Source organism: Gekko japonicus, unplaced genomic scaffold (assembly GCF_001447785.1).
Source record: "Gekko japonicus isolate JY-2015 unplaced genomic scaffold, Gekko_japonicus_V1.1 scaffold3302, whole genome shotgun sequence".
Taxonomy (NCBI): Eukaryota; Metazoa; Chordata; class Lepidosauria; order Squamata; family Gekkonidae; genus Gekko; species Gekko japonicus.
In genome coordinates, this window is record NW_015173237.1 from 133,041 (window position 1) to 156,466 (window position 23,426).

At 54.8% G+C, this 23,426-nt stretch overlaps 1 protein-coding gene across 1 annotated transcript in view; it reads left to right on the forward strand.

Moving 5' to 3' along the window:
* HUWE1 (HECT, UBA and WWE domain containing 1, E3 ubiquitin protein ligase) overlaps window positions 1-23,426 on the forward strand; it is a 126,549-nt gene that overhangs the window by 101,544 nt on the left and 1,579 nt on the right. The window contains exons 62-80 of the mRNA XM_015422763.1: window positions 723-1,011; window positions 1,102-1,204; window positions 2,670-3,210; window positions 7,124-7,718; window positions 9,222-9,340; window positions 9,443-9,599; window positions 11,538-11,670; window positions 11,760-11,962; window positions 12,182-12,309; window positions 14,712-14,808; window positions 14,982-15,137; window positions 15,261-15,506; window positions 15,793-15,910; window positions 16,869-17,009; window positions 17,283-17,567; window positions 18,015-18,120; window positions 18,962-19,079; window positions 20,823-21,004; window positions 21,680-21,870. Coding sequence (XP_015278249.1) covers window positions 723-1,011; window positions 1,102-1,204; window positions 2,670-3,210; window positions 7,124-7,718; window positions 9,222-9,340; window positions 9,443-9,599; window positions 11,538-11,670; window positions 11,760-11,962; window positions 12,182-12,309; window positions 14,712-14,808; window positions 14,982-15,137; window positions 15,261-15,506; window positions 15,793-15,910; window positions 16,869-17,009; window positions 17,283-17,567; window positions 18,015-18,120; window positions 18,962-19,079; window positions 20,823-21,004; window positions 21,680-21,870 — 3,908 coding nt within the window. The remainder of the gene's footprint in view (window positions 1-722; window positions 1,012-1,101; window positions 1,205-2,669; window positions 3,211-7,123; window positions 7,719-9,221; window positions 9,341-9,442; window positions 9,600-11,537; window positions 11,671-11,759; window positions 11,963-12,181; window positions 12,310-14,711; window positions 14,809-14,981; window positions 15,138-15,260; window positions 15,507-15,792; window positions 15,911-16,868; window positions 17,010-17,282; window positions 17,568-18,014; window positions 18,121-18,961; window positions 19,080-20,822; window positions 21,005-21,679; window positions 21,871-23,426) is intronic.

Here is a 23,426-nt window from a genome sequence, read left to right on the forward strand (position 1 = left end):
GGGGAAGGCCTCGGCCTCTCTGCCCTGTTGTTGGCCCTCCAGAGGAACTGCCTGGCCCCTGTGTGAGACAGGATGCTCAACTGGATGGACCCTCACTGGTCTGACCCAGCAGGGCTCTTCTGGTGTTCGTATCAGGGGAAGGACTCGGCCTCCCTGCCCTGTGGTTGGCCCTCCAGAGGAACTGGCTGGCCCCTGTGTGGGACAGGAGGCTGGTCTAGGTGGACCCTCACAGGTCTGATCCAGCTGGGCTGTTCTGATGTTCTTATCAGGGGAAGGCCTCGGTCTCTCTGCCCTGTTGCTGGCCCTGCAGAGAAACTGGCTGGCCCCTGTGTGAGACAGGATGCTGGACTAGAGGGACCCTCCCTGGTCTGATCCAGCAGGGGCTCTTCTGATGTTCTTCTCAGGGGAAGGCCTCGGCCTCTCTGCCCTGTTGTTGGCCCTCCAGAGGAACTGGCTGGCCCCTGTGTGAGACGGGAGGCTGGACTAGAGGGACCCTCCCTGGTCTGATCCAGCAGGACTCTTCTGATGTTCTTCTCAGGGGAAAGCCTCGGCCTCTCTGCCCTGTTGTTGGCCCTCCAGAGGAACTGGCTGGCCAGTGTGTGAGGCAGGATGCTGGACTAGATGGACTGCTGGTGTGACCCAACAGGGCTCTTCTGTTGTTCTACACCGTTGCCCTAATCGTGCCAAACACTAACCGCTGTTCCATCCCCCTCGCTGTTCAGGTGCTGGCCCAGCAGCGGGCAGAGCAGCAGCGGCGGGAGCTGGCCCAGAGCACCAGCTCAGACACGCCCATGGACCCAGTGACCTTCATTCAGACATTGCCGTCGGACCTGCGCCGCAGCGTGCTGGAGGACATGGAGGACAGCGTCCTGGCGGTCATGCCTCCGGACATCGCTGCCGAGGCACAGGCTCTGCGGCGGGAGCAGGAAGCACGCCAGCGCCAGCTCATGCACGAGCGCCTCTTTGGCCACTCCAGCACCTCAGCGTTGTCCGCCATCTTGCGTAGCCCAGGTAAAAGGCATCGCGGGGGCCCCTGCAGTCTTTCTGTCCCCCGTTTAACATACGTCTCCACTCCTCATCTGTCTTCCTGTCTCCCCACAGCCTTCACGAGTCGGTTGAGTGGAAACAGAGGGGTCCAGTATACGCGCTTAGCTGTACAGAGAGGGGGTACCTTCCAGATGGGTGGTAGCAGCAGCCACAGCAGGTACGAGATATTGGGGGGGGGGCATTACACTTCAGGGGGGGGGGGGCTTGGTAAGGACTGGGAATCTTTTCAATCTTTTGGGTTAAACGGGAAGTCTTCAGGAGGAGGTCCATGACGGTGGTGGTGGAAGTCGCAGCCCGTTTATGGCAGCCTCATGGGGTTTCCAAGGCATGAGACTTTCAGAGGTGGTTTCCCACGGCCTGCCTCTGCGTGGTGACCCTCGACTTCCTCGGTGGTCTCCTATCCAAGCACCAACCAGGTCCGAACCGGCTTAGCTCCTGGGAATCTGACAAGGTCGACCTAGCCTGGCCCCATCCGTGTCAGGGAAGAGGCCAATAGAGGTGGTTTGCCATGGCCTGCCTCTGCATAGGCTTCCTCTGTGGTCTCCCACCCCAGATTGGGCTAGCCTGGCCCATCCAAGTCAGGGCGAACCATAACAGCCAGGCCCAAATTAGCCGCTTCTGAAATGCGGGAGGTGGGGCAATGTCTGGCTTGGAAATGGAGGCTGTGACCCTGCTGCCTCCAGCGTTTTCCTCCTGGCAGTCCCCATCTTCTATAGACCCTGGGACACCAAGCCATTGAAAGGTCTTCTCCTTTCCCCCTCCTTCTGTTGACAAGTGGGCCGACTGATTCCTTCCTTTAATTTCTCCACCGGTCCCCTGGTAGACCGAAGCATCAGTTTCAACACAGTGGGCAGAGCCAGCTGGCTTCTGAAGCTAGCCAGGGCCAGCATCAGGCTAGAACCAGTCCTGTTCTGCCCGGTCCATGTAACGACACAGACAAATTTTGACTGCTCCCAGTTAGATGAGCAGCTGCCTTAAGGAAAGGGTCCCCCGATGTGGTCCCCACGGAAGTCCTGGCGCCCGCCGACACATTTTCCGGAGCCCACCGAGTGTTTTCAGGAAGTCGGCGCGGCCCAGTGGAGCTGTTGGCCATTGGAGATTTGATTGGCAGGGCAGGTTTTTAAAAACCATGGCTTTGGCGGCAGCTGCCACCACAGCAGAAGGACCTTCGTGGTATGACTGGAGAGAAGCTGTGGCCAGGGTTCCCTCTAAGCTGAGTTAGCGTGAGTTAGCTCACAGTTTTTTAGCCTCTGGCTCACACGTTTCTGTCTTAGCTCAGGAAGGGAGGGCTCCAGAACAAACTAATCTTTGCAGGAGCCAAATCGCTCGCTCACCACTTTACTGCCGGTCGCTTACAAAGGAAAACTTTTGCTCACAAGACTGTGCAGCTTAGAGGGAGCATTGTCTGTGGCAGCCATTTTGTAGCTGGCTCCGCCTCTTGTGGCAGCCATTTTTGTGACTGCGCCCACGACTGGTGTCATAATCCCAAAGGTGCGCCCTTAGGCTGGAAAGGGTCGGGGACCCCGACTCAGGAAGGAGGGGGACGCCATTCAAGGAATTCCACTCTGCTTTTTCTTAAACCGTCCCAGCCCGGCCCTGACTCTCATCTCGTTGCTCCACAGGCCCTCGGGCAGCAACGTGGACAGCCTGCTGCGTCTGCGCGGGCGCCTCCTGCTGGACCACGAGGCCCTGTCCTGCCTGCTGGTGCTCCTTTTCGTGGACGAGCCGAAGCTGAACACGAGCCGGCTCCACCGGGTGCTACGGAACCTCTGCTACCACGCGCAGACGCGCAGCTGGGTGATCCGCAGCCTGCTCTCCATCCTCCAGCGCAGCAGCGAGAGCGAGCTGTGCATAGAGACTCCTAAAGGAGCCGCGGCCCCAGACGACAAAGGCAAGCGAGCCGCCAAGGCCTGCGCCGCCGACAGCCGGCCGCTCGACCTCCTGCACAAGATGGAGTCCAAGAGCTCGGGGCAGCTCTCCTGGCTCTCGGTCTCGATGGACGCCGCCCTGGGCTGCCGAACCAACATCTTCCAGATCCAGCGGGCAGGAGGGCGGAAGCACACGGAGAAGCACGCCGCCGCCGGCTCCACTGTCCACATACACCCCCAGGCCGCTCCTGTAGTCTGTCGGCACGTCCTCGATACGCTCATCCAGCTGGCCAAGGTGAAGGCAAGGGCAGTCTGTGTTAGTGCTTCTTGCGCCGTGGGAATAGCGGGGCACCTTTCTTTTGAACAAGAGCCCGAAGGAGTTAGGGCCTGCTCGTCTGTGCATTGAGTGCTCTCAAGCCGCTTCCGACCTATAGCAGCCCGATGGAGTATTGATCGCTAGAAGGTCCTGTTATTAACAGCCTTGCTCTGGTCTTGCAAACTGAGAGCCGTGGCTTCTTGAGTCAATCCATCTCTTGTTCGGTCCTCCTTTTTTCCCGCCGCTTTCAACTTTGTCTAGCATTATCATTAGGGAGGGGCCGTGGCTCAGTGGCAGAGCCTCTGCTTGGCATGCAGAAGGTCCCACATTCACTCCCCGGCATCTCCAGTTAAAAGGACCAGGCAGGAGGTGATGAGGAAGACCTTGACCTGAGGCCTTGGCTCAGTGGCAGGGCCCCTGCTTGGCATGCAGAAGGTCCCAGGGTCAATCCCCAGCATTTCCATTTTAAAAGGACCAGGCAGGAGGGGATGGGAAAGACCTTGACCTGAGACCCTGGCTCAGTGGCAGAGCCTCTGCTTGGCATGCGGAAGGTCCCAGGTTCAGTCCCCGGCCTCTCCAGTTAAAAGAACCAAGCAGGAGGTGATGAGAAAGACCTCGACCTGAGAGCCACTGCCAGTCAGAGTAGACAGTACTGACCTTGATTGGTCTGATTCAGTATAAAGCAGCTTCGTGTGTTCATGTCCCTTTTCCAGGGACTCTTCTCATAATGTGACCAAAGTATGATAGCCTCAGTTTAGTTGTTTCAGCTCCTAGGGGAGAGTTCAAGCTCAATTTGGTCTAGAACCCACTTCTTTGTGTTTTTTTGGCTGGTATCCGATGACAACCTGAGCGCATGTATGGGGGGGTGGGGGAGAAACAGCGTGTAAAGGATTATGCAGACAAGAAGAAACATTTGGCAGCTTGCCGACGGTCGGCCATCTTCATTGTCATGTCATGTTCATTCAAAGCAGTCAACTTTCTTTCCTGTCGGCCATCTTCATTGTCCGGTGTTCGTGCCCATGCATAGCCCTGCCTAGTCTAGGGGGAGAAAGGGTTTTTTTTTAAGGTGTTTAATCAGTGGGAGGGTGTAGGGAGCGTTGGGCCTGCCCTTCCCCTCCCTCTGTTGTTGGCAGTCGCGATGCTGATAAGCCTCCTTTCCCGGAGGTTTTTCAAGAGAAGATTGAGCCAGCCCTCAGTCCGATGCTTTCAATACAGGATATCCTGTCACGGAGCAAAGGGTTGCCTTGTCGGATCCCTTCCTGTTCTCAAACAGTGGCTTGTGTGTCAGCACTGCCCTTTGTACCTCCTGGAGGACGAGGGAGCAGCAGCCATGGACTTCTCTCTCCTCTGCGTGTGTGGCTGGCTTGACCCAAGGCGCCCCGGCAGGCTTCAAGCTCCGCTTCTTTCAAAGTCACTCTGACAAAGTAGAAATGCAGGATTTCCCTGTCCTTCTGTGGGCCTGTTCCTGCTAGTAATTGCAACTTTTGAGTTCTGTGGATTTGAAAGCGCAGTAGCTTCTTATTTCGTAGCTCCATCCAAGGGAGCCGCAGTGGCTCAGAGGTTAAGATGCTGAGCTGTAGACTGGAAGGTCTGTAGTTTGGCAGTTTGAGACTCAAGTGCCACGGGACGGAGTGAGCTCCCGTCTCTGGCCCCAGCTCCTGCCAGCCTAGCCGTTCAAAAGCAAGAAATTGCAAGTAGATAAACAGGTACTGCTTCGGTGGGAAGGTAACAGCGTTCCGTGCACCTCGGCGTTGAGTCAAGCCGGCCACGTGACCACGGAAACGTCTTTGGACAGTGCCGGCTCTTTGGCTTGGAAACGGAGATGAGCACCGCCCCCTAGAGTCGGATTCGACTGGCTTTTGAGCAAGGGAAACCCTTACCAAGGGAGCCAGCCATGCAGACTTGCATCTGTTATGTGTTTCTTTTAATGCAGAGGCTTTAAGTGAGACACGGGGTGAAAGCAGGGCACACATTTTCGAAAGGGACTCGCAAGATAATTGAAACGCAGCAGAGCTGTGCTAATACGAAAATGCGCCCAAAGGTTCTAAACGAGAGCGCTGCTCAAACGAAGGCCCAAGTCAACAGGGTCAGGATGCAGTCCCCTTGATCTGGAAATGCCCTTTGAAAGAAGGCTGCCTGGCACTGGATTCCAAATCGGGCCAGCAAAAGGGGCTTTCCTCGTACTTCCTCTGGAAGTCCGGCTGAGGTTTGGGGAACTAGGGAGGCAAAGAGGAATGAGGTGTATGGTGTACTGCCGTTTTTAGAGCGCCCGGCACGGGGCTTCATAAAACACTCCTTGTGATCCTGCAGAACAGGCCAGTGGGTGCAGATAATTTGCGGAACGGGGCTGTGGGGGGGGGGGTGTCTGCCCAACCCCAACATGGAACTCGGAAACGAAACTTGACGCCAGGTGCTGTTTCTCCCTACAAACCTGTAGCACGTTTTCCCTTGGGAGGGGAAAAGCAAAAGAGGAGAGAGGAATTGGCTCGCATAGGACTCTACGGAGTGTTTCCGGTTTCTGCTTCTCACCCGGCTGAGACGTTGGCTGGGCTCCCTGAGAGATCCAAGCACAAGCTTGTTGCTCTGAGCGACCCCCCCCCCCCGGACACCGCTCTCTTTAGAAGGGGTGTTGGATGGATGTGGGGAGAAAACATGATGGAAACCGCAGCTGCAGACCTGTGCCAATGTTATCTCAAAGGGGTAGATGTGCTGCTAATGGAGAACAAGCTGGATGTCCTGTGTATGGGGGGGGGGGTGTCCCTTCAGGGCTGATCTTGGCACCCCGCTGTCGGGATGGAGGCGGAGATGCCCTGTGGCTCATTGCAGCTTTCCAGTTGGGAAAAGCTGCCATTTAATACCAAGCAGCTCGGAGTTCCGCAGTCCCTGTTAATAACGTGCACTTAAATGCAAAGTATATTTACTGTATTGACACCCTGCGTAGGCTGCCTTTCCCCCTTGGACTCAAGCTGGATTACTCAGAGCAAGTCGATGCAATCGACAGGACGGGGCGTTCAGTAAACAGTGCGATAAAAGTGAGGGTGGCTTAGAACCAGTCGGAAATCTAAAAACAGAACCGAAGTCAAGCACGAGTCCTAACGTGATGCGTTAAATGGTTAAAAATTCCATAGTAGGATCCAGGTTTCAGTCAACTGAACACAGTAGTATATAGACTACAGTCCCTAATCATTTCTCCAAGTAACTTTACGAACCGTTTAGTACAGCGCAGCCCTAATACTGGCGTAGAAGAGCTCTCTTGTATAGCTCAGTTTTGCATCGTTTGTGGGAAAGCGCAGAGTGTTGGGAGCCTTCCTGACCTCCTCAGGCAATGCTGTCCCATAGGATGGAGGCCACAGTGGAGAAGAAGAGATTGGACTTATACCCTGCCCTTCACTCGGCGTCTCAGAGCAGCTTACAAACTCCTTTCCCTTCCCCTCCCCGCAACAGACACCCTGTGAGGTAGGCGGGGCTGAGAGAACTCTCTCAAGGACTGCTCTTTCAAGAACAGCTCTGACAGAACTTGTGACTGTCCCAAGGTCAACCAGTAGCTGAAGGAGTGGGGAATCAACCCCAGTTCTCCCGGATTAGAGTCCGCGGACTTAACCACTACGCCAAACGTGTACAGGCAGTGGTTGATTTTGCCCGTTGGCCAAGAGATGTTGCAGATTTGGAGATGATTGTGGGGATGTTTGACCAAGCCCTAGTGGCCCCCCCAAAAAAGCTGGAAAGGGGGGGTGGGGTGAGGGGGCCTCAAAGCATGTTCACTGCCTAATTGACTGGGCAAGGCAGCAGCTCGTCCAGCGCAGATAGTTGAGGGGTCGCTATCTTCCCACCAACGTTTCTGCACCGAACGGGCAGTCCCAGAAGGAACTGACTTCCTTTCTCTCCTCCCCAGGTGTTCCCCAGCCACTTCACACAGCAGCGGACCAAAGAGACCAACTGCGAAAGCGAGCGGGAGCGGGGCACCAAGCAGTCGGGCAGCCCTTGCCCGGGCCAGACGGGCCCCAGCGGCATCTCCACTGACTTCTGGGACTTGCTGGTCAAACTGGACAACATGAACGTTAGCCGCAAGGGCAAGAACTCCATCAAATCCGTGCCTGTGAGCGCCGGCTCGGAGGGGGAGAGCTCCCCCTACAGCCTGGAGGCCTCTCCCCTGGGCCAGCTGATGAACATGCTCTCCCACCCGGTCATCAGGCGGAGCTCCCTGCTGACCGAGAAGCTGCTGCGCCTGCTCTCCCTCATCTCCATCGCTCTGCCCGAGAACAAGGCCACGGCGGAGGGGGCGGCCAACCACACCACTGCTGCCGCCGAGGGGGCGCCCACCCCCCCCCCTGCTGCCGCCCCCGCCACCCCCCCCCCGGCACCCGCCCCTGCCCTGGCTGCGGCGGCGGCTGTGGCTGCCGCCACTGCAGCCGCCACTGCTGCGTCTCTCCCCACCTCCGCTGCCGCCACAGTAACCGCCACGTCTACTGCCCCCATCACTGTGACCTGTAAGTCCCACGCTGGTGGAGGGTGGTGGTGGTTAGGTTGGGTTCTCCCTTCTTCTCGTTCATTTCTTTTCCTTTCTGAGTCCTAGGACCAAAGGCGGGGCTTGCGTCTTACTTTTAAAAGGAATTCTGTGCCCCGGAAGTGTGGGTTTTGCTGGGTTTTCCCCCTTCTTTTGTATAGTCATGGTTATGTCAGGTCTGTCAGTAGCTACTAGCCACGGTGACAGAGGGGAAACTCCACATTCAGAGCCAGGAGGCAACAGCAGGGGAAGGCCTTGGAGTCTATGCCCTGTTGTTGACTCTCCAGAGAAACTGGTTGGCCCCTGTGTGAGACAAGATGCTGGACTGGATGGACCACTGGTCTGACCCAGCAGGGCTCTTCTGTTGTTCTCCTCAGGGGAAGGCCTCGGCCTCTCTGCCCTGTTGTTGGCCCTCCATGGTAACTGTTCAGCCACTGTGTGAGACAGGGTGCTGGACTAGAGGGACTCTCACTGGTCTGAGCCAGCAGGGCTCTTTTGATGCTCTTATCAGGGGAAGGCCTCAGCCTATCTGCCCTGTTGTTGGCCCTACAGGGGAACTGGTTGGCCCCTGCGTGAGACAGGATGCTGGACTAGATGCACCACTGGTCTCTTAGGTTAAAAACAGGGAGGAACTAGAGCTGCGTGGGGCACTGAAGCCCCCCAACCTCGCCTTCCAACTACTGGCAATCTTACTCGGTCCTTTGGCATATTGCTGGAGCATAAGGCCCAGAGATCTTTCAGTAGGAAAGCTAACGTGTGGGCAGCAGTGTTCCCTCTAAGCTGAGTTCGTGTGAGCTAGCTCACAGTTTTTTAGCCTCCGGCTCACACATTTTTGTCTTAGCTCAGGAAGGATGGCTCCGGAGCAGACTAATCTATGCAGTAGCCAAATCGCTCGCTCACTACTTTAATGCCAGTAGCTCACCAAGTAGAATTTTTGCTCACAAGACCCCACAACTTAGAGGGAATTTTGGTGGGATGCTGGATTCACTGCCTGATTCCACACTCTGTGGCATTTCTGCATTCCCCTGGGATCTCAGTAGACACATGCCATGACCAGTGTTCCCTCTAAGCTGAGTTAGTGTGAGCTAGCTTACAGTTTTTTAGCCTCCAGCTCACACATTTTGGTCTCAGCTCAGGAAAAATGGCCCCAGAGCAAACTGATTTGTGCAGTGGCGAAATTGCTCGCTCACAACTTTAATGCCAGTAGCTCACAAAGTAGAATTTTTGCTCACCAGACTCCACAGCTTAGAGGGAACATTGGCCATGACCAAGGCTGTGACGCTAGTACCGGGAGGAGGCAGAGCTGTGTGGCACTTCTACTGGAGAACAGGCACAAAGGATTTAGAGTAGGAAAGGCAGTTGAGGCCACACAGGACAGTCAGACACTGCCCCCAAAGAGTTGTGGGCTCAGAAATGTGGGCAAAGGTTTTGCCATTCGTTCCTCCCATTGGTCGACGTGTTCACTGAATCTTCTTGTTCTCGGCAGCTATTGCAAAAAACAGCAAATCGCCAGCCAAGGTGAGCGACGGGGGAGGCGGAGGCGGGCCCGACAGCAAAATGGCCGCCTCGGGCCTAACGGAGAACCAGTTACAGCTCTCGGTGGAGGTGAGGCTCCTGTGGGATGGGAGGGTGGCCACGCTCTGTACCAAAGGGAGAGGGGAGGGTCCAGCCCTCCACACAGGAGCTGACTCTCTTCTTCCGCACCAGGTGTTGACGTCCCACTCCTGCTCCGAGGAAGGCCTAGAAGACGCCGCCAACGTCCTCTTACAGCTGTCGCGGGGCGACCCAGCCACACGGGACACTGTCCTCAAGCTGCTGCTGAACGGAGCTCATCAGCTGGGCTACACGCTCTGCAAGCAGATAGGTAGGGAGGAGAACGGGGCCGGGGCAGCCGTGCCGGTTGGAGGAGGCGTGGTCGGGGTGAGTGACTGTGCTGCCTTCGGCACCGAGCACCCTAGCGGGGGAGTGTCAAGGGGTGAAGCCAATACTACCCAAGTAGATTGCTCATATCCACGGGGTTCTGGGCACGCCACTCTGAGAGATGTACCAAAGTGCGGTTCTGGGTACCCCGAGTGCAATCTGTTGGCATCAGTGTTCCCTCTAAGCTGAGTTAGTGTGAGCTAGCTCGCAGTTTTTAAGCCTCCAGCTCACACATCTTTGCCTTCGCTCAGGAAGGGATGGCTCCGGAGCAAACCGATGCAGCAGCCCAATCGCTCGCTCACTCACAACTTTACTGCCAGTAGCTCACCAAGTAGAGTTTTTGCTCACAAGACTCCACAGCTTAGAGGGAGCATCGGTTGGCGTCCACATGCTTTATGTAGAATCCGTGGGAACACAGAACTTCCCCAGGGGCTGTATTGTAAAGTTAGGAGAGGGAAGCTGGGTAAAGTGGTCTTGCAAGTCTAGCATTTTGGCAGGAGGAAACTTAGATCAAACTGGGTATGTGAGCTGGAGAAGGGTGTTCAGTGCAGCTAGTGAACCTGGAGGTTTTCCTTTGCCTTAATGGTGTAGCTTGACTGAATTGGGAGAGATTCAGCCACATTCCCCGCCACACACACTTATCGACTCCCCACCACCACCACTTACCCTCTTGAGGCTCAGGTATTCAGGATAAGCGCTCTACAATCTGAGGAGGATGAGATGCCGACTCAGTGTGCGACTGCAGTAAAAAAAAAAGGGCCAACGCTCTGCTTGGGATTATTAGGAAGGGGACTGAAAACAAATCAGCCAGCATCCTTAATGCCCCTGTATAAATCGATGGTGTGGCCTCATTTGGAGTACTGTGTACAGTTCTGGTCACCACACCTCAAAAAGGGTATTATAGCATTGGAAAAGGTGCAGAAAAGGGCAACTGAAATGATTAAGGGGAATGGAACGCCTTCCCTATGAAGACTTTAGGGCTCTTTAGCTTGAAGAAATGACAATTGAGGGGTGACACGGTAGAGGTTTACAAAATTATCCATGGGGTAGAGAAGGAAGATGAAGAAGTCCTTTTCTCCCTTTCTCACAATACAAGAGCTCGTGGGCACTCCATGAAACTACTGAGCAGTAGGCTTAGAACAGATCAAAGGAAGTCTTTCTTCACCCAAAGAGGCATTAAGAGGTGGAATTCACCGCCACAGGAAGTGGTTGCGGCTACAAGCATAGGCAGCTCCACGAGGGGATTGGATAAGCATATGGAAGAGAGGTCCATCAGTTTCCTGATTTGGGGCAGTAGGCTTGGAGATCTCCTAGCATGTGGGTCTGCCCACTCCACAGCTGTAGTCAGATCCAATGATGTTGGCACTCTGCAAAGCTGCAGTGTTGCCGTGGGAGTCACAGTGGACCTCAGTCCTGTACTCAGGTCATCCACAAGATGCAAGGGGGATCCCGCTTGTGAGCACATGTTGCCTGCTAGAGGGAGAAACTTACCGTGTCTTTACAAGTTTCACTCCCAAGTCCTTGCTGCTGCTCCCTGCCCCTTGTGCATTCCACAAGCGCAGCTCCTGCTGTTTTCCCCCCCTGGGTGGGACTTTAGTCTTGTGCCAAGCTATTAACCAGCTTGCTGATCCTGACACCCCCAGAGCGGCTCCTGCAACAAGCCAATGTGGTTTAGGTGCAGTATGTGGCTGGCTGAATGGCCCAGAATTTGGGTGGCCAGCTTGGCCCTAAATCGGTGCCCTTAGTTGCTGCCGGCTGCAGGGATTCCCTTCCGAACAGGCTACCCAGATTTTTGCATTGTCTTAACGGACAGATTCACTTTATCCCTCCCTCTTGCCAAGGTGCAGTCCACCCTCTCAGCCTTAAACTCCCCCTTTCCCAGGTACTCTTTTGGCAGAGCTGCGAGAGTACAACTTGGAGCAGCAACGCCGGGCCCAGTGTGAGGCCCTGTCCCCCGACGGGCTTCCCGAGGAGCAGCCCCAGACCACCAAATTGAAAGGCAAGATGCAGAGCAGGTGAGTCTCCCTCCCCCGGGTCGGCCCGCCCCTCCCCCCACTCGAGCGCCTCTCCGCTGACGCGTTCCCCCCCCCAAAACCGCTCCCAGGTTCGACATCGCCGAGAACGTGGTGATCGTGGCCTCGCAGAAGCGCCCGCTGGGCGGCCGGGAGCTCCAGCTGCCCTCCATGTCCATGCTGACCTCGAAGACCTCCACGCAGAAGTTCTTCCTACGGGTGCTGCAGGTCATCATCCAGCTGCGGGACGACACGCGCCGGGCCAACAAAAAGGCGAAACAGACAGGCAGGCTAGGTACGAGGACCAGGGACCCGGCAAGCCTTTGCCCAGGGCCCCCTCTGGGGGGGCGGGCCAGAAAGCAGGGTGTGTGTGTGGGGGGGGGGGAAGTCGGGCAGCAGCAGAGCTGGGAAATCCACGGCTCCGTACGCTCAGAGGTCTGCTGGGGACGCCGAGCCTGACAGCGGGAGATCCGTGTGCCGCCGCACTCATCCCCCTCTCCTTCTCCCCCGGCAGGTACTTCCGGTCTGGGCTCAGTTAGCAGCATCCAGGCCGCTGTTCGGCAGCTGGAGGCTGAGGCTGACGCCATTATACAAATGGTACGTGAGGGTCAGAGGGCCCGGAGGCAGCAACAAGCAACAACGGTTAGCATGGTGCCTGTGGCGCTTGCAGGCCACTCATTTTGTTGATTTGAAACTCCCCCCTCCCCCTTCTTTTTTTTCGTCCCCTTCTCATCTTTTTCCGTCCCCCTCTCCGGCCCACCCCCCAGCCCGCTCCCCCTCCTCTCTTTCCCCACCTATCTGGCCTGTCATCCGAGGAGCCTCTCAGCGGAGGGAGACCAGCTCCTTTGCTGCCGCCGGCTCCTCACCGCGCGGCTGCTCTTCGGGAGAGGGAGGGGGGCAGACCCGGCTGCCGAGTGCGAGTGGAGGGGCAGTGTTCCCTCTAAACCGAGTAAGTGTGAGCTAGCTCACAGGTTTTTTTAGCCTCCGGCTCACACATTTTTTGTCTCCGCTCAGGGAAGGAGGGCTCCAGAGCAAACTGATTTGCGCCACAGCGAGACGGCTCGCTCACCACTTGAATGCCAGTTAGCTCACAAAGTAGAATCTTTGCTCTCAAGACTCCACAGCTTAGTGGGAGCTTTGGTGGAGGGCTTTAGAAAGGGCTGGGGGGAGAGGAGGGACGGGACACAAAGCTTGCCTGGCGCACTCCCCCGTGCCTCCTTTCCCGGCAGCTTTGGCTGTCCCCCACCACCCTTTGCCCCTCTTACCAAGTCTTTCGACTGACGGAATCGAGAGGGACCTTGATTTTTACTCTGTGCTCCCCAGCAGATTTTTGGGATTTTCACTCTTCTAAATACCCTTTTTTGGGGTGGAAGAGGAAGCTCTTGAGGGTTCACGCATACCACATTTTGTCCTTGGGCTCCTATGCTAAGGTTGTAACTGCTGCATTCACTTCTGTGAAGCAGGCAGAGGCAAGTTAAGAATCTATAGAGGATTTATAGAGCAGGCAGAGAAAGAAATGACTTTTTCTCACTTTCTTACAATGCAAAAATTCCTGGGCACTTGATGAATTTAATGAGCAGTAGGCTCATTAAAAGTAGGCTCAAGTGGTTAAGACGCTGAACTGCAGGCTGTGGAAGGTCGGTAGTTCAGCAGTTCGAGACCCAAGTGTGCCGCATGACGGAGTGAGCTCCCGTCTCTAGTTCCAGCTCCTACCGACCTAGCCGTTCGAAAGCAAGGAATTGCAAGTAGATAAATAGGGACCACTTCGGTGGGAAGGTAACAGCGTTCCGTGCGCCTTGGTGTTTAGTCATGCTGGCCACATGACCACGGACACGTCTTTGGACAGCGCTGGCTCTTCGGCTTTGAAACGGAGATGAGCACCGCAACCCTAGAGTCGGATTCGACTGGCTTTCGAGCAAGGGAACCTTTACCTTTTAGGCTTAGAACAGATCAAAGGGGGGGATGCCTTCACCCAAGGAGTAATTAAGACGTGGAATTCACTGCCGCAGGAAGTGGCGGCGGCTACAAGCATATGGTGCAGCGGTCCATCGGTGGCTGTTAGCCACAAAGTATAGATGAAACTCTGCGGTAGTGATGCTCTGTCTTCTTGGTGCTTGGGAGGGGGCCACAGTGGGAGGGCTTCTGGAGTTCTGGCCCCTGCTGATGGACCTCCTGATGGCACCTAGGTTTTGGCCACCGTGTGACACAGAGTGGACCATTGGCCCGATCGTATGTTCTTAATCTGGTCTGCATTACAACATGCAAACAAACACCTGCTTATGATAACAGCTATATGCCCTCTTGCACTCTGGCGGCTGGGTGACAACTGACCCAGAAGTATTGTGTGCAGCCTTCCAGGGCCACTTCTGCCCAGGTGCTCTAACAATGGGAGGGCTCCTCTTCCGAAAAACTTGCCAGAAGCCCGCCTCCCTAGCCAGCTTCACCGTAGCTGCCCTGCCTGCCTTCACGGTGGAGATGCTGGCAGCTTCCAGCTGTGGCTCATGAGCCTCATTCAATAAAAAGCTCTTCCCTACAAGAAAAAAACATATTTAAAACCTGAGAAGCTCGTTCCCTGCACAGGAAGGCCCTGATGGCTACTCCCACCCTCTCTCCCCACCCCCCCACCCCTTTATTTGCTCTCCAAGAGTTTCCCCCACTCTGGTGCATGTGCTTTCGCCCTCATACTCCCGGCTACAAGCGTTCCGCCTTCCCAGATTTCACGCACGTCATCCTTCCTGACTCTTTTTTTCCCTCCGCTAGCCTTGTTAATTTCGAAGCTGTGCCGCCCTTTGGTTAATTTCCTCCTCTTTGCAGATTTCTAGCTTGTGTGCAGGGGCATGTTGTTCAACCTCCTCTGGTCTTTGTTAGGGGCGGGGGGGGGGGGAGCGGTAGAGAGAGATTGCGTATAGCTTTGTCCCAGTGGTCCACCTTCCTCCCTTCCTCGCGGTGGCCAGAGGGCCGATAACCCGTCCCTCCGACATTCATTCCTTGGGTGTTCCCAGCGGGGAGTAGCCCCCCCACTAACGGCGCTCTCTTCTGTTCAGTCGGAATCAAACCAGGCGGAGGGCTCTGTGCGGAGAGACGAGTCGCCCATGGACGTGGACCAGCCATCGCCTGCCACGCAAGACACCCAGTCCGTCGGTTAGTAGCCGCCTTCGGAGGTTAAAGGGCAGCTTCCTCCAGCTGGCCCTCCCCCTGAGCTCCAAGAAAAAGGACTCTGAGCAGCTCCTCGAAGCGGAGCCGGGGAGTTGGCTTGGGCAGGGACTGAACTGAGATCCAAGATCTCCGCCAACTGAGGCTTCTTGTTTCTGTAGTATCGGAAGGCTCCCAGCAGGGCGAGAAGGAGAAAGAAGAACGTCCCCCGGACCTGCCGCTGCTCAGCGAGCAGCTCAGCCTGGACGAGTTGTGGGACATGCTGGGCGAGTGTCTCAAGGAGCTGGAAGAGTCCCACGACCAACACGCTGTGCTCGGTAAGACTCTGGGCTGCGGAGGGGGCGGGAGGGGGCCAGGCCTCCCCCTGCAGGGAGGCGGGTGCCTCCCCGTTCCTGGGAAGCCTCACCTTCTGTTCTCTCTCTCTCTCTCTTCTCCCCCAGTCCTGCAGCCTGCTGTGGAGGCCTTCTTCCTGGTGCACGCCACAGAGCGGGAGAGCAAGCCCCCCGTGCGCGATACCCGGGAGAGCCAGCTGGCGCACATCAAGGACGAGCCCCCGCCCCTCTCGCCCGCCCCACTGACGCCCGCCACGCCCTCTTCCCTCGACCCCTTTTTCTCCCGCGAGCCCTCTTCCATGCACATCTCCTCCAGCCTCCCCCCAGACACACAGAAGTTCCTTCGTTTTGCAGGTGAGCTCTCACGATCTTGGGAGCACCAACACTATAAATCGAGACCGGGGGGGCGGATGTGATCTAGCTGGGTAGCACTCTCAGGAGGAGACTTGAGAGATGCAGGAGGCGGACATTATCGGGTAGACGGGGACAGGGTTTGGGGCGACGGCTGGTCAAAGCCAGCACGGTCGGAAGCGCTAGCCCGGGGGCTCCTGGTAGCAGCATTGAGAGGATGCCGCCAGAGGCTCCTAGCCCAGCCTTCGCACACACGTTTCTCTCAACGCTCACGTCTGTGTTCCCTTAGAGACCCACCGCACTGTGCTGAACCAGATCCTGCGCCAGTCCACCACCCACCTGGCTGACGGCCCCTTCGCCGTCCTCGTCGACTACATCCGCGTGCTGGACTTTGACGTCAAGCGGAAGTAGGTGTCGGGCAGGGATGCGGCGCTTGGACTCCTCCTTCTCCAGCTCTCCCCTGGGGGAGCACAGCACAGGGTCTAGGCCAGGGGTGTCAAACAGAAGGCCCGGGGGCCGGAACCGGCCCATCCAGGGCTCTGAAGCGGCCCGCGAGGGACTGGTGCAAGGGAAGGGAGTACTAGGGGGAGTGGGCGGAGCCTCTCCGTTGTATCTTCAGCATGGCTTAACAACTTCGTCTGCAGCAGTCAAACATCGTGGGAGCATCTGCCCAGTGTTGCACTGCTGCCTCTTCACCTAAGTGGGCTTTCGTCTGCACCCCCCTCCCAGCCCAGTTAAGGACACAGCAACTCGGAGCTTACCAGCTGCTGTCCTTTATGCAGTTTCTATCTCCAGTACCTGGCATCCCATTTTATGGCACACCTGGCTCGGCCCGGCAAAGAGACATTTATGTCAGATGCGGCCCTTGTAACAAATGAGTTCGACACGTCTGGCCTAGACTGTTCAAGCGGGCACGAGATGACTCCGTTGCCGCCCCAGATGGCCGGTAGCCCATTAGCAGGATTATTGGCTAAGCTACCCCAAAGTTTCTTGTTTCGTTAGCATTGTTTTAGCTCCCCAAATTGGGAGGAAGGTGAAGTATGACTGGGACTGGATGAGGCAGCTTGTTTGGCTTGCTGTTTGTCAGGCACGGACCCACAGTTCTCCAGGAAGAGTGGCTTAGAAGGACAAAAGTTCCTCTGACCTCCCCAGTTCTGAAGCCATTTTAAAGACTTATGGGGCTTGGAGGGGGAAGGGAAGGGAGCTCTCCATCTGGGTTTCCAGGCACTGAGGAGCTCCCCAGGTTTTTAGTCTGGAACAGTCTCCATTCAGCCCCTCTTCTTGGCCCAGCTTTGTTACGTCCAGCCGTACGCCCGGAGGCTGCCCCGTGACTCAGACGGCCGCGTTTTGCTTGTCCTTCCCCAGGTATTTCCGGCAAGAGCTGGAGAGGCTGGACGAGGGGCTCCGGAAAGAAGACATGGCGGTGCACGTGCGCCGGGATCACGTTTTTGAGGATTCGTACCGGGAGTTGCACCGCAAGTCACCGGAGGAAATGAAAAATAGATTGTAAGAAACTCCCTTCCCTGGCTGATAAACGTCATTGGGGAGAGTTTCCTCTGTTTCCCGCCATGCAGGCAATTTTGATTATTCCAAGAGTCATCTGCTGCCCCTCCACTCATTCCTCAAATCCTCCTCCCGATATTTGCAATGTCCATTTCGTCTCACCCTGTCGCTTGAGCGCGGGGTCAGACATCGGGGTCCCCGGCCAGCCCTTTAGCCTCTCGATCCCGTCTTCCCGCAGCATCGCCCTGACCTCCTTGCGCCCGCTTCCTCTTGCAGGTACATAGTATTTGAGGGGGAAGAGGGCCAGGACGCCGGAGGTCTGCTGCGCGAGTGGTACATGATCATCTCGCGGGAGATGTTCAACCCCAAAAAAATCTTCCGCACGTCGCCCGGGGACCGGGTCACCTACACCATCAATCCTTCCTCTCACTGCAACCCAAACCACCTGAGCTACTTCAAGTTTGTCGGTCGCATTGTGGCCAAGGCGGTGTACGACAACCGGTTGCTGGAGTGCTACTTCACCCGCTCCTTCTACAAACACATCCTGGGCAAATCGGTCAGGTTGGTCATGCTTTTCCTTCGGGGCTCTTCACCAATTAGTCCGTATCTGCTTCCATCATTCCCCAGATGGTGTAGGAGTTAGTTAGTTGTAGATTTTCTGGGCTGTATGGCCGTGGCCTTGGCATTGTAGGACCTGATACTTGGCCAGCAGCTGTGACTGGCATCCTCAGAGGTATAATGCAGAAAGATGGAGGACTCTCTGTGTCAAGGTGAGAGAAAAATGGTAGGCAGGTAATTTATATCAACTCAGGAAGGTAGGGTAGGGCTGAGTCGTTATCTTGTAGGAGTTCCCCAGGCTGTGACATGCTAATGGAGGAACTTTCCTGAGTAGGTTCTTTTGCATATGGTATTGGTTGTTGAAATGCTAATCTTATCCTATTGTCAGATGTAGAGCCTTTTGTGTTCGGAATTGCCCCAGTCTCAGCCAGGTTTCCTTCATTCCTGCAGGTACACGGACATGGAGAGTGAAGATTATCACTTCTACCAAGGTCTGGTGTATCTCCTAGAGAATGACGTCTCCACTCTGGGCTACGATCTCACCTTCAGCACTGAGGTACCCCCCGGCTCTTCCTTTCTACTGACACGATTTCGGGATAGATCTGAGAAGGGGAGGGTGTGCTCCAATCACGCCTAGTTGGGAGAGACAAAAACCCAACTAGAATTCTGCACCCAGAAATTGCACACGCTCTGTACATGTTGGGTTTTAATTTGCGTGACACACTGATTGAAAATACCTAGTTCTGCAAGGTTTGTCTGAAGAGCAGCCATGACGATTTATTTATTTATTTATTTATTTTCTCAAACTTATACCCCACCCTCCCCGTAAGCGGGGTTTTCTTGTTGAACTTCATTCTTAAAGCTAGGAATCTGGTCGTAAGTAGTGAGGGGGGAATTCAGCAGTCAGGCGGTGGGGGCGGGGGGGAGGGAGTCGGGTGAGCACGACATTTCCCTGTGGTTTCCCAAAACGGTACGCATATTCTGTCTGGTGTGCTGCCGCTAGAATTCTGCGCCCAGAAATTTGCGGTGAATTTGCCATCCGTTGAAATTGGCCAGTTTTACGAGGTTTGTCTAGCAATGAATACGATGCCTGTTTCTGAAACATCCGTTGCTGCTGCTGCACCTCTTCTGATTACTGTGCCAAGGGGTTTCTGGCAGGAGCTCGCGGTTAGATTTGCCGTTACAGCCATTGGGTGGTGGGCTGAGGCAGAGTTTGGGTCGCTCCACAGGGAGTGGATTCCCATCTAGTGCTGTCACTGAAGTGTATGGATGCCAACCTTAGAACAAGAGAAGATCCGTCTCAAATGTCCTCTTCCTAAGAAGAGGTACGTCATTCGGTTTACGCCTGCCTTTAGTGCTCTTCAGCCTTTTCCTCCTTCCTCCCCACCCCACTCCAGGTGCAAGAATTTGGGGTGTGTGAGGTGCGGGACCTGAAGCCTAACGGGGCCAACATCCTGGTGACGGAAGAGAACAAGAAAGAATATGTGCACCTGGTGTGTCAGATGCGAATGACAGGTGCGTCAGAGCAAAGTGTGTTGTGGGGAGAGGGTGCGTAGGTTATGTGGGAAGAGACTGGAGTACGTAGCCCCAGTATTTGAGCGACAGACTCTAATCCGGAGAACCGGGTTCAATTCCGCACTCCTCCACGCGAAGCCAGCTGGCTGACCTCTGGTCAGCAACAGCTCTCTCAGCCCAAAAAAATAAGTCTAGCTCCGCCGCCTAGTGATGGATAACACTTAAAAGAACTGGAGGCTGCCAGACAATCTTAGGATCCCCTGGCTTTAGTACACACAGTGCCATACGATAATTAATTTGCCTTAATTCAAGATCCCTCTGTTTCTCAATCCCACCGTCCCGTTCATAGATCTGCCTTTATAGACGCTTTAGTATTCCATGTTCTGCTGCAAGCAGAGCATGGCGAAATGGCTCAGGCAAGTGACAGACATCTGGGAGGAGATGAAAAGCACTGTCAAGTTGCAGCTGACCTACGGGGACCCCCTTAAGGCGTCTTCAGGGCCAGAGACGTTTGGAGGTGGCTTGCCATTGCCTGCTTCTGTGTGGAGACCCCAGACTTCCGTGGTGGCCTCCCCACAGGGGCTAGGCTGTGCAGTCCAGGTCAGGGTGCAGACAAACCGAGGTGGTTGGCTGTTGCCTGCCTCCGCGTAGCAGCTGTAGCCTTCCTTGGTGGCCTCCCAAGTACTAGCCAGGGACATCCAGGTCAGGGCATGCTACTGGGAGAGGAGGGGAAGAAGCCGAGCTCTAAGGAATCCGGCTTGTGGTAAATATGGCAGCTACCAGGCAAATTCTGTCTTGTGGGCATTGAGCAGGGGGTCTCCGAGGGGGATGTGGGGAAAGGTGTGGGGAGGGATCGGGGCCCTGCAGGACCTTATGCAGTTCTACAGGGCCTGCAAGACGGAGCTCTTCCGCCAAGCCTTTAATTAGGAGCCACCCCCGATAGGGGAACCCTGTCCCCCGAAGCCATAAGAACAGCCTGTGCCGGCTGCACGAAGCTTAGATCAAATGGGCTGACCACTACGATGTAAGACTGAAGGCCAGCCACCATCATTTTAATAAATCTATTTGTGTTATTAATTGCTAGCACTTTTAAATGTTGATGTGTTTTATTTGATTTTAGGACTATTTAAATGTATGTGTATGTTTTATCCTGTTGTAAGCCGGCCTTGGCTGGGAGGGAGGGCTGTAAATCTAAATAAACAAACAAATTTCCTGCATTGTGCTGGGGGGTGGACTAGATGACCCTGGAGGTCCCTTCCAACTCTATGATTCTGGGGTCATGTGCAATGTTCCCTCTAAGCTGAGTTCATGTGAGCTAGCTCACGGTTCTTTAGCCTCCGGCTCACACATTCTTGTCTTAGCTCAGGAAGCATGGCTCCAGAGCCAACTCATTTCTGCGGTAGCCAAATTGCTCGTTCACAACTCTTAATGCCAGTAGCTCACAAAGAAGAATTTTTGCTCACAAGACTCCATACACAGCTTCGAGGGGCACTGGTCGTGTGCTGAGGCGAAGTCCCCTCCGGCAGGCAGTTCTGCAAAGCAGCTTTGCCCGGATCCCCCGCAATATCCATGTGCGCCAAAGGTGGAACACAGACTGGATAAATGTGAAGACCGTGACTCGAGGAGGGTTTCTGGGTTTCAGGAAAGGGGGTGTGAGCGGAGCCGTGGTTCCCCTCCCAGATCGTTGTAAGTTTCCGGTGCTTTTCCCCCTTGATGGGTAAGCTCTTGGGTCCCTTCCGACAGGAGCGATCCGCAAGCAGCTGGCTGCCTTCCTGGAGGGCTTCTACGAGATCATCCCTAAGCGCCTCATCTCCATCTTCACGGAGCAAGAGCTGGAGCTGCTGATCTCGGGTCTGCCCACCATCGACATCGACGACCTGAAGTCCAACACGGAGTACCACAAATACCAGGCCAATTCTATCCAGGTGAGCTCTTCCAGCAGTCCCCAGAGCAGCCGGCATCTTCTCTCCCCTCCCTTTTCTTTTCTTAACAGTTTCATAATAATGTTTCGTTTTGTTGGCTTTTGGGCAGTAGTATTTCTGAACCTGGATCTCAGCATCTGTTCTCCACAAAGTGTGTGTGGCTGTGCGTGTGGGCTTAAGGGGCTGTCAAGTCGCTTCCCACTCATGGTGACCCCGTGAATCCATGACCTCCACAATGTCCTCTCGTAACAGCCTTGCTCAGGGGTCTTGTAAACTGGGGGCCTCTGCGGCTTCCTTGCTGGAGTCAATCCATCTCACGCTGGAGTAGAAAAGAGCAAGAGTCCAGGAGCACGACCACCTCCGTTTTGGAATGGTCGACGTACTTAAGTAAAGCCAAGCGGGATTACGGAAGACAGAGAACTTAGCCAGAAGAAGACAAATTTCACTTATAGAAAAAGTTGCTCCAAAATGACTGGGTCGCTCTTCAAACAGATGCTTGACGAAAATGTTCCCCGCTTCAGAATCTAGGAATTACGTAGTCCACCAATCTTGACCTGCCTCTTTATTTAAGTATGCTGCATATCCTGTGTGGATTCCCTATAGCCTCTGGGCTTCTAGTTAAAAGAAGCCCATTCTTAACCCCTCCTTTCCCCCACGCCTTCCATCCTTTTTTCACAGATCCAGTGGTTCTGGCGAGCGCTGCGCTCCTTCGACCAGGCAGACCGGGCGAAGTTCCTGCAGTTTGTCACGGGCACGTCCAAGGTGCCTCTGCAAGGCTTTGCTGCCCTGGAGGGCATGAATGGTATCCAGAAATTCCAGATCCACAGAGACGACCGCTCTACAGACAGATTGCCTTCTGCTCACACGTGGTAAGGAGGAAGGAAAGGGGGGTGTACCGGTCCTACCTGGCATTCCCCTGCAGCCCACCCCAAGCTTCTTCCAGTGGTCCCGCTCCCGTAAACACTCATCGTAAATGGAACCCCCACAGCGTCTTGAGATCTGGATAACCTGTGTTCAGATGATGGTGGTGCATAGCCAAGGAACTCCAGATCTGTAATTTCACTGTTAAATATTACCCCGTCGAGGTGATGCATTCTTCTATTTATTTATTAGATTTTTATCCCGCCCTCCCGGCCTGGGCCGGCTCAGGGCGGCTTACAAAGAAAAATTCCAAGAATACGATCCACATAAAATCCACACAAATCAATAAATACAGTATTAAAACTCAGACCTAATAAAGTGCTAGCAACATTCCTCATTTAATGGCTCTTTTGTCTCCCTCAACTGTCTAGGGCGATTGGCTCGGGCAGTATTTAGGGGGCCAGCAGGTCAGGGTTCTGCCAACATAGATATCGATTGTTGGGAGTAGAGGTGTCAGGGATGTTAGCGGTGGCGGCTCCAAAAGCCTAGCGGAAGAGCTCCGTCTTACAGGCCCTGCGGAACTGTGAGAGGTCCCGCGGGGCCCTGATCTCTTCTGGGAGCTCATTTCACCAGAGTGGAGCCGCCACCGAAAAAGCCCCGGCCCTGGTTGTGTATGTTGTCGGATGCCGTCACCTGTCGAGACTTCATTGCTTTATGGGTGTCGTCCCCCCCCCCCCTACACCTTCAGCAGCTCTCAGCTTGCCTACCGGGAGACACAGTTGAAGGTGGGGAAGGGAGAAGGGACAGGAATTGAGTGCAGCTGGAGAAAAAGAGAGGAAGTGGATGTCTTCAGTCTTCCTGGGCCAATGGCTGGTTTCTGGATGCACGTCAAGACTCACGCCCTGTGATTTTCAACTCTCCAGTCCTCCATTTTGGATTGGAGGGCGTGTAGCTATACCCGGTAGTGTAGGAAATGCATTCTGCCTATGTGCAGAGGCACACTTTGAGGGCTGACTCTTTGCGAACAAGATTGTTTATCTAGACAAATATATGTACACTGCCCCTCCAGAGACCTACTTGGGGTGGTTTCCAAGGGAAGTGAAATCATTAAAGGAGCCACGGAATTAGGTTCTGGAGAATGTTCCCTCTAACCTGTGTTAGATAGATAAGTTTTATTCACGGTCATTGACCAACACATAAAATGATGACATTTTGTAATATGGGTAAAATATATCACATTAAAATAGGAACAGAATTTTAAGACTGGTTATAAAAATATCATAAAAACCATAATGGTTAAACTTAATAAAACTTAATCTTAATTCTCCTCTTTTCGAGCAACTATAGATTTTCTGATTCTTGGGGCAAGCTATTCGAAACTAGCCACCCACTAACCTGAGTGAGTGTGTGCCAGCTCACAGTTTTGCAGCCTCCGGCTCACACATTTTTGTCCTAGCTCCAGAGCAGACTAATTGATGCAGCAGCCAAATCACTTGCTTGCAGCTTTAATGCCCGTAACTCACAAAGTAGAATTTTGGCTCACTAGACTCCACAGCTTAGAGGG